General features: G+C 36.3%; 1 protein-coding gene across 1 annotated transcript in view; it reads right to left on the bottom strand.

The window, feature by feature from the left end:
• Nucleotides 1-12836, bottom strand: part of TPC1 (two-pore channel 1) — a 169269-nt gene extending 156433 nt beyond the window's left edge. Inside the window, exons 1-5 of the mRNA XM_088965604.1 lie at nt 12309-12836; nt 9294-9434; nt 8932-9039; nt 7656-7751; nt 3828-3958 (exon numbers count right to left, since the gene is read on the bottom strand). Coding sequence (XP_088821730.1) covers nt 3828-3958; nt 7656-7751; nt 8932-9039; nt 9294-9434; nt 12309-12440 — 608 coding nt within the window. The 5' untranslated portion in view covers nt 12441-12836. The remainder of the gene's footprint in view (nt 1-3827; nt 3959-7655; nt 7752-8931; nt 9040-9293; nt 9435-12308) is intronic.
• Between the last annotated feature and the right edge of the window lie 1561 nt (nt 12837-14397).

Here is a 14397-nt window from a genome sequence, read left to right as displayed (position 1 = left end):
AATCTTTGTTGATGACTTTTCAAGGATGACATGGATTTATCTTATGAAAGACCATAGTGAGTTGTTCCCTACTTTTCAAAAATTTTATGCTGAAATACGCACTCAACTTGGTGTTCATATTAAAATTCTTCGCTCCAATAATGCCAAAGAATACAACTCCTCACCATTTCAGCGATACCTAGAACATCATGGGATCATTCATCAAACTTCTTGTGCCTACACCCCACAACAAAACGTGTAGCTGAATGGAAAAATCGACATCTTCTTGAAACTGCTCGATCCTCGATGATCAATATGAATGTCCCAAAGCATTTTTTGAGTGATGTTCTCACATCCTGTTTTCTGATCAATCGGATGCCCATGTCAACCCTTGGAAGTCAATCTCCTTTCTCCGTGTTGTTTCCCACTTTGTCTCCATTTCCTCTCACCCCAAGAGTCTTTGGATGTGTTTGTTTTGTTCAACACTTGGGGCCTGGGGTAGACGAGCTAGATGCTCGAACTACTAAGTGTATCTTTCTTGGCTACTTGAGGACTCAGAAAGGGTATGAGTGTTAAAAACCTAAAATCCCATAAATCGTTTGTGTACTCTGATGTCACCTTCTTTGAATCAATTCCGTTTTTCTCAGATGTTGGGGTCACTTCCTCTCCCTCTATGGTTCCTCTTCCTGTACCTGTTGTGGACACCCTTCCCGTAGCTCCTATTTCTACTACAGATGCACATCCTATGCATGTTACTACTGAGAGGTCGCCAATCACTCGTGTATACCCGCAGAAGTGCATTGGACCCTCCTCCACTTCAGCCCCTGTCAATAGATCCTACTACTGCTCCTCTCTCAGATCTTGATCTTCCTATTGCTCTGAGGAAAGGTAAACGTACTTGTACTTCTCACCCCATTTCACACTATGTTTCTACTGCTCACCTTTCTACTGCTCATTTCAATTTTATATCATTACTCTCATCTGTTCCCATCCCCAAGACTGTCTAGGAAGCTCTTAACACCCCAGGGTGGCGGCAAGCCATGGAAGAACTCTCTGCACTACAACATAATCACACGTGGGAACTCACCGCTCTTCCTCCCGGTAAATCGAAGGATGGGAAAATCTTGCTAGTCGTGTATGTGGATGATATTGTCATAACTGGGAGTGACAACAATGGAATCAACAGGTTGAAGAAATTCTTACAGGACCATTTCAATACGAAAGATCTGGGGAAGCTGAAGTATTTCCTGGGAATAGAGGTTGTGAGGTCAAAACATGGGATCAACCTATGTTAGAGAAAATATGTTCTTGATCTACTTGAAGAAACAGGGTTGTTAGGTGCTAAACCAGCAGAGACTCCTATGGAACTCAATGCCAAGTTGAGTGTTGATGCAGGTGAAGAGTTTGATGATCCTGGAAGATATAGAAGGTTGGTGGGAAAGTTGAACTACCTGACCATTACTCGACCAGATATATCATTTGCTGTGAGTGTGGTGAGTCAGTTTATGCAACATCCCCGGGTTCCTCACTGGGAAGTTGTTCTGAGAATTATTAGGTACCTAAAGGGTGCTCCAGGTCGTGGTTTGTTATACCAAAATGGAGGAACTCTTGAGATAGTAGGGTATACATATGCTGACTGGGCTGGTTCTATATCAAACAAGAGATCAACTACAGGGTATTGTACCTTCCTTGGTGGCAATCTTGTAACTTGGAAGAGCAAGAAACAAACAGTAGTGGCAAGAAGTAGTGCAGAAGCAGAGTACAGGGCTATGGCCCATACCACATGTGAACTAGTATGGCTGAAGAACTTGCTACAAGAGATGGGATTCTCAGTTGATAAACCCATGAAACTATACTGTGATAACCAAGTTGTTGTTCACATATCTTCCAATCCCGTCTTCCATGAGAGAACTAAGCATATTGAGGTTGTTGTCACTTTGTAAGAGAGAAAGTAATAAGTGGGGTGATAACCACATCTCATGTGAGCTCAGGAAATCAGTGGGCAGATCTCTTCACAAAGAGATTGTCTCGAGGAAGAATAGATTACATTTGTAACAAGTTGGGACTATATGATATATACTCTCCAGCTTGAGGGGGAGTGTTAGAATGCTCAAGTCAGGGGTATTTTGACCATTCTGGTTTATCTGCTTTATCTGAGTTTAAATTATGTGTCCCATCTCTTATGAGGGACAAAATGGTCTTTCTTGTAACTCTATGGTTTTGAATAAATACAAGTGGGTCGGCTAGGGGAGAAAGGATTTTTAGACTCTCTTCTAGTCTGGTCAAACTCTCTTTATCTTCTTCTTCTTCTTTCTCTTTTCTTTCTTCTTCTCTACTTCGACCTAGAATCGACTAGGGTTTACTTACAAAAGAATACTGTTTCAGACTTAGCGAGGTTGTTACAGTCCTGAGAACTCGTAACAGATCTGAAACCAAGAGTAACCCACCACTGCACTGTGCTGACTTCTGCTGGGCTTTGACTTCTGCTGTCGTAGACTGTAGTCACCCCTACGACCAGTACTAGGACTGCCGAAATCAGTCCTTCCACCTAGATCTGTTCCACACAGATCTCTCTTAGCAGCCGAATGGCTACTACCTGCTGTAAGGAGTCTAGTAGGGCATCAGCTTCTGGGACAAACTCCCCTTGGGCCCTACAACCAAGGGAAACCCTAGATACAGATCTTTTTGTGTTCTACGGTCAACCCTAGGGTTTCTTCCCAGCGACCAAGATAGAGAAGGAAAAAGAAGGAATAGATAAGAATGGATTAATGCTCTGATACCATGTTTGCTGGAACACAGTAGTCGAAGAAGAAGAAGAGAAGAACAAGAGGAGAAAGTTTGAGAATGGCGGCTCTAAACCTTTCAGCCGACCCTACTATCTTATATATATGTTTATCACATAGTGCTACATGAATGGACTAGAATGCCCCTGATTAGTGATGGGACAACTAGACAAATAAAACATTAAACAAGTTTAGGCCCAATAACTAATGACTTAAGACCCAGCAATGACTAACATATACATTAAATCAGCCGAACCAACAGTAACCTCTACTTTCTATGTGTCAATGAAATGAGAGAACTTCATCAGAATACACCTCAATGAGACCTTAGGTAAGGGTAACCATGAAGATTTACCATAGCTAAATCTACAATAGAGAAGAAAAGAAAAAATAGTTCTTTTACACCTTTTAGTTCTCCCAAATCAAGTGTTGGAGTTACCAATTGAACAAATAGATTGATATAGGTACAGCCCAACATCGAGAAAACCAACAAGATGTAATGTAGTGACATTTTTTACATCCCCTACAGGATAGACACTCTGGTTTCCATTCAAGCATAATAAAACTTAGAGGATAAATCTACCAGACAAAAGGATAAAATCAGCTAAAAACACTACCTAGAAACTCAAATTCATTTACAAGAAAAACTGGGAAGGTTTGTCAGCTCTTTTCCTTGTTTTCCTACTCTATAACAACTAAGAAGCACTACCAAAGTAGGCTTAGGAATAAGACAAATCCTACGTGACTTAGGACTAAGACTCTTTAACTAGTAAAAATTCTGACTTGCCAAAATAACTCTGTATTCAGTTATAAGAGTTAATTCCTAAAATCCACTCCTAATGCCATTAGGAAACCTACTAATGACAATTGACAAATAACAAAAAAATAGCTTCTGAAAAGTTACATCAATATCCCTATTATCCTTTGATACATAAAAATTCAAAATATCCCAAACCTGACTAATTAGCTCTTGCATCATGCACATTTAATTTCAATACTTCCATATAACTGCAAAGATACATTAACTACTCCACATAATCAATAAACATAGATTTGATAGCATACCTAAAGTTTAAAATGAAAAAGATAACACGGACATATGGAGCAATCCTCAAAGGCAGGGAATTTAAGGGCACTGGAGATAAATAGAGAGAATAGATCACTAAATCGGCAATCAAAACTAACAAGGAAATAACCTGCAAAAGCAAAGATATGTCAATTAAATCGAGTGTAAGAGAATCCATGGATTACCACAAATTATTATATGACAAGTGTGCTACTTAATTTTATGGTATTTAAATGAAAAGACAGAAAAGGGTGACCACATATACTTCAAAATGTGTAACCATTTGCAACAAGTATTTCAAATATTTTGATGTAAGGCTATAGATCATAGATCAGATATCTACATTCAATATGTAAAACCTTAACACTAGATTCCCTTATCTTAGTCACAATGTCTAAATTTTATTATAAATATTCTCACGTTTCAGCCAGATTAAATTTTTTGTCCTTTTTGTCCTTCCTAAATAGAATTCCCTTGTTAGAGTTGGTAACAGGATATTTTTCCTGCCCTTTTCTAATGTTTTAGGAAGTAAGGTAAGAAGAATTGTTTTTCCATTTCCTTTCTAATATGGACAGGAAAGCAAGATCCATGCAGCACTTCAAGAATACAGCAATAAGTATAAAAATACAAAACTGAAAACAACACAAACAAGTTGGATTGTTAAGGATTTCAGATTTGAACCTGAAGAAAACTCCTCCTAGAACAGTGAACTGCAGTAATAATGGCATCAAGCTGGCCTTTTATGCAGACACATAGTGGTAGAGGGATTGCAAGGCACCAAATAGGTCGACTCCTCAAAACCCAAGCTCCCAATACTTGAAAACCCTACTTGGAGATGAGCTACAGCTCAGATAAAAGAGAAATAACCAAAAAAAAAAATCCACAGAAATACCCCCCTTCTCCAACATGGTCGTACAAAGCATATTGAGGTGGATAGACACTTTATTAGAGAAAAAGTTGCTAGCAGAGAGATTTGCCTTCCTTTTGTAAGGTCGGAAGACCAACTAGCTAATTGCCTCACTAAAGGTGTTCACCATCCAAAGTTTGCTAAGAACCTTGACAAGGTGGGCTGGGTGTTTTTGGACTTTTTCTCTTCCCTTGTACTCTTTTTGTATTTGGGTGCCCACGTAGGAGCTTCCTTGTAATTTTCTCTTTTCAAAATATAAAGATCTTTTGAGGGTGTGAACAGTAACAATCACACACAACCTCTCGACACATCTCTTCTTCTCTCCTCTTCCTTTCTCTCTTCTAAACCCTAGTTTTTTACTCTTGTTTTACAACTTATACATGTGTACAGGGCCAAATACAAAGGCCATGATGTTCAATGGATCCCTGTAGAGACGTTGAACATAACATATGAATATCAAGCTAAAATCAGAATCTTTATTTTCATTTTGAGATACAATCAATGAGTCTAGTTTCAAAGTTGAACTGATGCAGGCGCTTAAGAGTCAAATTTGGAATTTTACGATATTTTATGTATTTCTGTATTTTTGGACAGTAAGGGTATTTTTGTTATTTTTTCAATTTTCTGTGGGGTCCAATAATAGGGTTTGGTTGTCTAGTTATAGTTTGTTTATGTTTAAAATTTCAGAGTCATTGCATAAGTAGGATTAGAGTTATTGAGTCTTCTTTGAATTGAAATAAGATATGACAGCTTAGTTTGAGTCCTACTAGGATTATTAAGTCTAACAGTTTGACTCCTAAGACTATTATGAGTCTAACAGTTTGACTCCTAGGATTGTTACGAGTTTAGAGTCTATAAATATGTATGGACGTTTTACATAAAGAGCAATGAAATATATTGAGTTTTCTTCAGCTTATGCTAGCTATGGTGAGTGACTCCCATGCCCTAGAGTGATTCTAGGCACCCTGTGAGTGATTCCAGGTATTATTTTTTTTTCTCCCTATTTTCTCTCTTATTCCTTCAAGAAGCTATTACAGCAATCAACAGCCATAAAACTCTGATCAAGAAGATCATTCAACATATTCTAAGGACTAGAACTCGGCTGGTCCTACATCATGAACTGAAATTCTTGTTTGTTAATAGGTGATTGTTCATATAAATGTTAAAAGTGCTTCTCTCTAAAAAGATACCTTCAAGAAGTTTTTGCTGAAACCTCCTTAGGGTTTAGGTAGTTCAATTAATCATCTTTATCCTCACTTTTGTCAGACATTCTCAAACAGAACCATCTTGCTTGGCTTGAGAAACTAAGCATTCAAAGGACATTTAGGGTGACAACAGTGGTCTAGAGTTTGACTTTAGAATGTTGTTTTGTATGGAAATTGTGAACATGTAATTCCCCTCCAGAACTCAACCATATTGTTGTTTTTCTAGATATGATGTCAAGAATATCCAAGATCCAGAAGAAGAGCAGCAGTAAACTCAGTCTTACAAAAAGAAAGAACAGAAGAGCTAAGTAGTATAATAGAGAAAAAGCTGATTAGCTGGTTATGGTTAACTGAACCAAACATAACAGGAGCTTCAGTAAATTCAGAAATGTAATGTTCAACTTAAGATATAACTGACAACAATTAGCTTCTCATACCAATATATGTAGACCCCCTATTCAGATCCTACACTTACATTAATTTCTCTTTTGTTTCCTAGATCCATATAATCCTTAATAGCTAAGCATTACATAAGAAACACCACGAAGTTTTTAGAGTTTGGTAAGCTGTTCTTCGAAGGCCACAGTCCAATAGAAGCCAAGGACCAAAAACAGGAAACTTCAATGGAAGAATCATTCCAATTTTTTGCTTTAAGCTTCTATTCTAAAGCTCATAAATCTTTCTAGTTATTTATAAAACAACTAGAAGTCGCTCTTTGTGTGACTCATGAGACCAAAGGCAATGGTTTGGAGATCAATGCTACCAAACAGACTTTCCAAGCTTTATCTTCATCTTTGAAAGCCTAAGAGATCTTTCAGGTTTGGGGGATCTAAAGGATCTTAGAAAGCCTAACAAAATGCCACCCAAGTTTTTCAAAAAAGCATCTATATGTTGGAAAATTAGAAGAATGCAAGGTACTTATCCGATGTAATTATATACTTCATTTGGGACTTCTTTTTTGGCATCTTCAATGTGCAGAAATTCTGCCCTAAATTTCCAAAAGAAATTTCCGCAACCTGGCTTAGGCTCTGGGATAAGAGGTAGAAAAAAGACAAAAATCATTTGGAGTTTTGATACCTTTTTGCAGTTTGCTGGACTGTTTGGAAGGAAATAAACAGGAACATATTTGAAGAAAAATTTAGATCAATGAGGAAATTGGTAGCAGATGTTTCACAAATGATTGCTGACTAGGTTCATGTGCATCAAGAATTCAAAAATGGAGAAAGGGAATACTTAGAGGAGAAGCTTTGGACATCATTGGATCTACATAGTATTGGATTAAATTGTATTCAATGCATTTTATGTTTTCAGCTTTCTTGTTTTGTTAAAAACGCTTCATGTGGTTGGTTGCACTCTTTTAGTATTTTTTATTTTAATAAAATTTCTCTTTTTATTATCAAAAAAAAATAGTTAAACTCATCAGAGACAATAGTCAATATAAAGTCAAGCCTTTTACGAACTTAACCTTTAATTTGATTATGAACTAGGGGAATTTTCATTTCAACCATGTTTTTTGATACTCTTTAATTGCTGACAAAATGGAAGGAACCACATAGAAAGCAGAATATTTTCATAGGTTTTCAAGACTTGGTTTAAGGATGTTTGTAGAAAAAAAAAATGAGATTTCCATCCTTCAATAATCAACCAGAACCTTTTCAAGGGTAAATGTTGATATTTGAAAAGTAATCCTCAAAGAAAAATTAAAAACTAAATACCTTTAATTTATTCAAATGATTCTTCCAATAAAGATGGTATCCCTCATATGCAACTGGAAACAGGGTGTGTATGGCAAGTATTAAGAGAGTTATCCCCTGAAAAAGAAAAAAGAAAAAAGACACAAGTCATTTAAATAGAATTGATTCATATAATGGATAGGTTCTGATTAACAGTCAGAAAAAATTGCATTTACACAATAAAATGGAATCCTATAGTCATCTCTACATTGTCATTTGAGGCACAAACTCCAGATGAGACAGTGTCCTTCCTCTAGTCTAGTTTTGACCATATGGATTATAAATGAAGTCTCATAGGTTTGGAAATAAATATACTATCTGTCAGATGAAAAATCAACTAGACATTCCCAACCATTAACGACCAAGAACTGTGATAGTCCATCTAGTTCCTGTCAGGAAACTTAGTCAGACCACAACAAACCATATTAATATCATCAAAATAGACTTTTGAACCAACAGTGTTTCAAACAGGCATATCATGACTGAGTCATGCTTGAATCCCATAAAAATGATTGAACTTAAACAACTAATATATTTATGAGTGATCTGTTGCAAATGGAAGGGTATAGAAGAGATAGGGGCAGGCCAAAACAGACATGGATTGAAAATAATGAAAGATAATTTCATGGCCCATAATTTAACAATGTATATGGCCGTGAATAGAGTTCAATGGCAGAACAGGATTCATGTAGCCGATCCCATATAGTTTGGACAAGTAATATATTTATGAGTGATCTGTTGCAAATGGAAGGGTATAGAAGAGATAGGGGCAAGCCGAAACAAACATGGATTGAAATAGTGAGAGATATGGCAGTGAATAGAGTTGAATGGCAGAACAGGATTCATGTAGCTGATCCCATATAGTTTGGACAAGGCTTGGTTGAGTTGAGTTGAATATATTTATAAGTGCTAATAGATATTCAACTGAATTAATCCCTAATCCCAACTAATTGGGATCGGCTTGCATGCACTAATTAATATATAGCTTAAAAGGCATTGCCCAATGATGGTCCAGACTTGGGAGGGGTGAACTGGATACAGACCAAACCTTTGTCATTGTTTACAATTACACAAAGTGGCCACTCTCAGACTTGAACCCCTGTTCTCATGCTTGTCAGACCAAGATTTTACCATTGCACCAAGCAATTCCCCCCTCCCCCAATAATTTAAAAGGGTATTTTGAAAATTTTTATGAAAAACAGTAAGATTCCAAAAAAAAAAACATTTCTTAAATGTCCAAAAAATCAACCACAACAACCTCATAAACAAGCGACTCGGTAGCAGTTAAGTATGGTAGCTGCCCAAGGAAGAAATACTTTCTATTATTGCAAGAGTATGTAGTAGTCTTGGCACACCATAAAGGCTTCTGCAAAAATTTAAATGGAAAATAAAAGGAGAGTTAATTAGCTATCCATATCAGTAACATTCCAGAAACTGGCACTGAACTTAGGAGAATAATATTGAGCACAGAAACATAAAATTCAAAGCCATGCATGTTGCTATATACAGAGAAAAACGCAATAAACCAGTAAATGGCATCTTTCAATATACACTACACTAGGCCCAGCACCAGTTTGCATATGAAAAAGTAATACAAGAAACCATAAAAATTCAACTGACCTCAAAGAAATTCAATACTATCAAGGCAAAAAGATTAAGAAACCAGAGGAAGTCAAACTTAATATAGATGAAGTAGAACTTTGCTCCACTCTCGAATCTTGAATGAAGAACTTCCACAGGTAAGCCAATACCATCTTCAGCCTGAAATAAATAAATAAATAAATACACTTCTTACTTATTTGATTGTGGTCTGTACAAGAACCAGAATGACTTGCTACAACTTAAGAAAACAACAATTATTTCAGAAGATGATCTAGGAGCAGGGAGATTGCAGTTAGGTCATGTCCAAAGGCCAAAAAATGTCTCGGAGCAAAGAACTTGATAAAGACTCATTACTAATTAGCATGGAAAAATTGGAGAATATCAAATTTGTGAAATGCATTGCTGCATTCACTTAACAATCAGCATAAACAATTAGATGGATGAAAAACAGACGGGAGTTTTTTTTGTTTTTTGTCTTATCCTGTGCAATTACTGCACATAGACTTGTAATCAGTACTATGGAAACACAATATATTTGACCTTTTTTCCTCAAAAAAAAAAAAGTATCCACAACCAGTATAACCAAAACACAACCTTTGTACAGTTTCAACTATTATTTTTCTGTTGAAAGGTAACAAAATTCATCACCTAAAGAAACAAAAATAGAGGCATGAAAGAATAAAAAAGAACCAAAAAAAGAAAAGGGAGAAGAAAAGATAATACTTAAGCCCTGACAGCACCTTCCTATAAAAAGATATTTAATGCAGCATCCCACTTGAACCCCAACTCAGACGACCAGAGATACCAAATAAACCAAACAGATATGGAAACCACACCCCTCAGACAAGATATCACAAAATGCCTGCCCTTTGAGAACCCATATAGGATCACCTACAACCAGTAAACAATCCAACCTCTTACCCTCCCCAACCACCAAACAGCCAATGTTTTATGGCCCTAACGTAATGACCCCTACTACCACAACTTCCTTTCTCTCTACCCATCTTAGGATTTCAACAACACATTGGGCATCGTTTACCCTCAGGATCATCATCATCTAATCCTTGTCCCAAGTCCTAATAATATAAGATCAGCTACATGAATCATAATTTGCTATTTCATTTTTCACTACTTCAACCCATGTCCTTTTTGATCTGCCCCTAGCTCTTCTATCCATTCAACTTGTAACAGATTTCTTCTTCTTATGGGTGTTATAGATGGCCTCTTCAATATGTTACCAAACCATCTTAGTCTACTTTCCTTCATTTTATCACCTATTAAATCTACTCCTAAATTCCTTCGAATAAATGATGTAGAGGTGCCTCATAAGTGTCATATCTAGGTGATATAGCTAACAATAGCTTTCTCAATGTGCAATTCATAACATAGTTTAAAATGTCCACATATTCCCTTATATTTCCATTTCCATGGGTATTGACACAATATACTACTGGAATCAACAAATTCCCTGTCAAAACTACTGGCATTATGTGGAATACATGAAATGGTATTATAACACAAGTTGGCAACATTATTATAGATGTGTGGAGTAGCAGTATTATTGTCTGCCTAATGGCCATGATCCTAGTTTTAGTAGTTTTTTCCAGACATAAATGATAGTTTTTGTTCATGTAATAGATTATTTGGTTGATCTATTAGAAACACCACTTTGTATGAGTTTTTAATTTTGCTTAAACTCACTCTACTATCTAGCTTTAACTCTTAAAGTTTACAAGACAACTTTGCAAGGTATGAATTTGTCTACTAACCTTAGTTTCTTAGCTTTATTAGATGGTTTGGACCAAGTTAATAATTTAAAAGGGTTTATCTATGCTTCTTTCATCATTGCATAAAATGCTATTCTATATGATTGTGTGTCTCACAATGATTACACCGTGTTTGTAATTTTTATGACATTTCTATACAACATTTCTGCCATGCTTTCTATGTTTGGATGACTAACATTTCAAATGTTGGTTCATAGCCCTTGGTTGGACTTCACAGTGCTTCCAATCTTTAAAACATTTGCGATATACAAAGGACCAGAGTCAACCTCTTCAGTTGTGAACCTTAAGAGTTTTCAGGATAATTGGTGAACAATTATGCTCACTAGGAAAAAAGCTAACAATTTTGTTTACACAATCTTAGATGCAGCATCATGGGTGAAGGTCTCAATAATCTCCATACATCAAAGTTGACAAATATTCTGCTCTTTGTTCATTCACTTATCCATGTGCTTACCAAAAACAGAAATGGAAGAGCATCAGGCAGAGAATACCAAGAGTCTCGTTAGAACTTAAACAGAGTGAACCAAGGCCAAAGAATAAAATAGCACCATAACCATCTGATTTGTAGCCATTGGCCTATGATCCACTTGAGAAGCATTACAACATCCAACAGTTCAAATTCGTATGCACTTCTTTTGACCTATATGACATAAGGCCTAGAAGGCAACCAAGAAAATACATTGCAATAACTCCTACATAATGTCCATCTGCTTCAATAATCAATACCAATGGAATACTAAGGCAGAGAACACCACCCCTTTCGGAAATAATTAGTTGCTGCAAAGGTATCAAATAACTAAGACAAGTAATCACACTACAACATGACAAACTATTGTAACTGTGTTAACCATGCATGCATCCTTTATCGATCTATAATTTCACAAACCAAATGATCATTACATCTTCCAATGATCTTGTAAGTCATAACAACACTCATGTTCCGGGGGTTTTATTTTTGTTTGTTAATCTTCAGTTCTCTGTCAAATTCCTCAAGATGGCATTTAATTGTAGTACAATGTCACCACCTTCAGCACCCGTCATCAACACTAAATTTCCTGACCGATCATAGAGGTTCTTTCTATAACCATTATCCACCTTTAGAGGATCTCCAGAATTTTCACCACTGAGCCCACAGAATTTAACATCCAGAACTGAAAACAATGATGTCTAGCTGCACAACACGACTCAGTTATAGAGCAAAAGCCCCCAGTGATCCAAACTGAATAAGAGTGAGAGAGAAACTAACCAGATCTACAAGTGCTGCCGCTTTTTGATAACGTGAGCCATAAGTGATGGCATCAGACCTTCTGCGGAACACCTTTTGTCCCAACTGTTGGTCACTACTACTGCTTTCGCCACCAAGCAAAGGCTTCAGCATCTCTTCTCCTTCTTCTTCTTCTTCTTCTTCTTCTTCTTCTTCTTCGCTGTTGAATTCTGGTTAGGATAAGCAGGCTTAATAATTATGTCAGTGAACGAAGCGGGAGAAGGATGTGAAGTAAGAAATAATCAAAGGACCGCTTTAACAAAAAGATCCAAGTCGTCGGTTAAGATTCAAGAGTTCTGTGAAAACGGAAGTGTACGATCAATGCCACCTGTTTTGACTGCAAATTATGGATGGATCATCGCATTAGTGATAATGGTTAAAAGCCGATTTAATGTCCAGCGTTGTATTTATTAAATACGAAAAGGACGAAGAATTTAATGACGTCTAATGGCAATATCCAAAGCATCCCCTGTTTGTATAGACTAATAGAATATAGTTGTCTGACTTCTCGCCACGCCCTTTCGATTTTTTTGATTTTCTATTATACAACACGCAACACTTAGTTTGGAAAAATCTATTCTAACGGCCCGTTTGGTTAGAGGGAATAGCTAATAGGGGTCTCGAATCAGAATTTCGTGACCCCACAAAATTAGAATTCCATTCCCATTCTGGGTTAAGGTTCGAAGTGACATAGGGGTGGCCACGAGTTTAGCTTTTCACAAGCTATTTGAGCTCAGCTTAGTTCGGTTTAAACCTAGTTTTGAATCGATCTCGAGCCTAATTTATAGTTATATTTGCTAATTAAGTCGAGCTTGAGCCTAATAAAGCTCGGCTCATGAAGTTCGCAAGCCTAATCGAGCTTCTACATATATCTATATAAGTATACATACATATAAAAAATAATAAATATAAAAACATTATACATATAGAAAAATATGTATACAATAAAAATGTTATTAATATATATATATATATATATATATATAATATTTTGTTTTTATATATAATAATAACAATAACTAATTATTATAATTCTTAATATTTTAAATATCAAATAACAATAATTTTTAAATATAATTTTTTTATTTTTATAAAGCATTTAGCTCGTAGTCAAGCTCAAGCTTATGAGCTTTTGACTCAAGCCAAACTTGAACTCAAGTCTCTAGCTCAAACCGAGCTTGAGCTCGAGCACCATACTTTCTTGGCAAGCCGAGCTCAAATAGCTAGCTACTCGGCTCAACTCGGCTCAAATCCACGTATCGGTACACTTCTATGCATCCACAAAGGTGCATTGCTACTTTATACAATGCATGGTTTTCAAAACCGAACCAAACCAAACGGCCAGACTAGAAAAACTGGGAATCGGTGACCGGTTCCGTTTTTCCCCAAAACTGGATTTTTACCAAAAACTGTTGATTTTGGTCAGCAAACCGCTGACCCGGGCGGTTAACCACTTGAACAGTTTTGACCTTTTTTTTTGTCAGAACAGGCTAACCGTTCGACCCGGCAACCAAACCCCTGACCGGTTCGTTCTCCCGGTTGATTTTAAAAACCTTGATACAATGCGTTTTTTATTTTTTGTTTTCTCAAAATTTCATTTTTATAAATATTTTATATTATTTAATAAATAAAATAAATAGATTTATGAAAACACCTTTAAATAGGTGTATCAAAACCTTGCCAATATGATACAGTATGCCCAATATGTATCAATACTTTGAACCCTATGGCACTCCCTCAATTGAACCATTTCCCTTCCCTCCTTTGGAATGAAATCCTATTCCAATTGATTTTAATTCATGTCTGAACCAAATAGATTTTGGGAATAGATCATTTTGACTCCAGTTCAAGGGATTGCAATTCCGATTCCAAGTATGTCCTAAGTTCTAGCTTTTTCTTTTTTCTTTTCGAGAAAGACCCTAAGTTATAGTTCCCTTTTTACACCTCGTTCTTGAAATATTTGTTGTATACTCGTATCTCCATTGAAAATGATGGAATAGATTGAATTTCATTTGCATTGGTGTAAATGCATAGGAATGCAAATGAACAAAGTGTGAATCTTACTTTTGTT

This window comes from Nelumbo lutea, chromosome 1 (assembly GCF_056320005.1).
Source record: "Nelumbo lutea isolate HS-2025 chromosome 1, American lotus-T2T, whole genome shotgun sequence".
Lineage (NCBI taxonomy): Eukaryota > Viridiplantae > Streptophyta > Magnoliopsida > Proteales > Nelumbonaceae > Nelumbo > Nelumbo lutea.
Note: the sequence above shows the minus strand (reverse complement) of the source record. Positions and strands in the feature narration are given on the sequence as shown.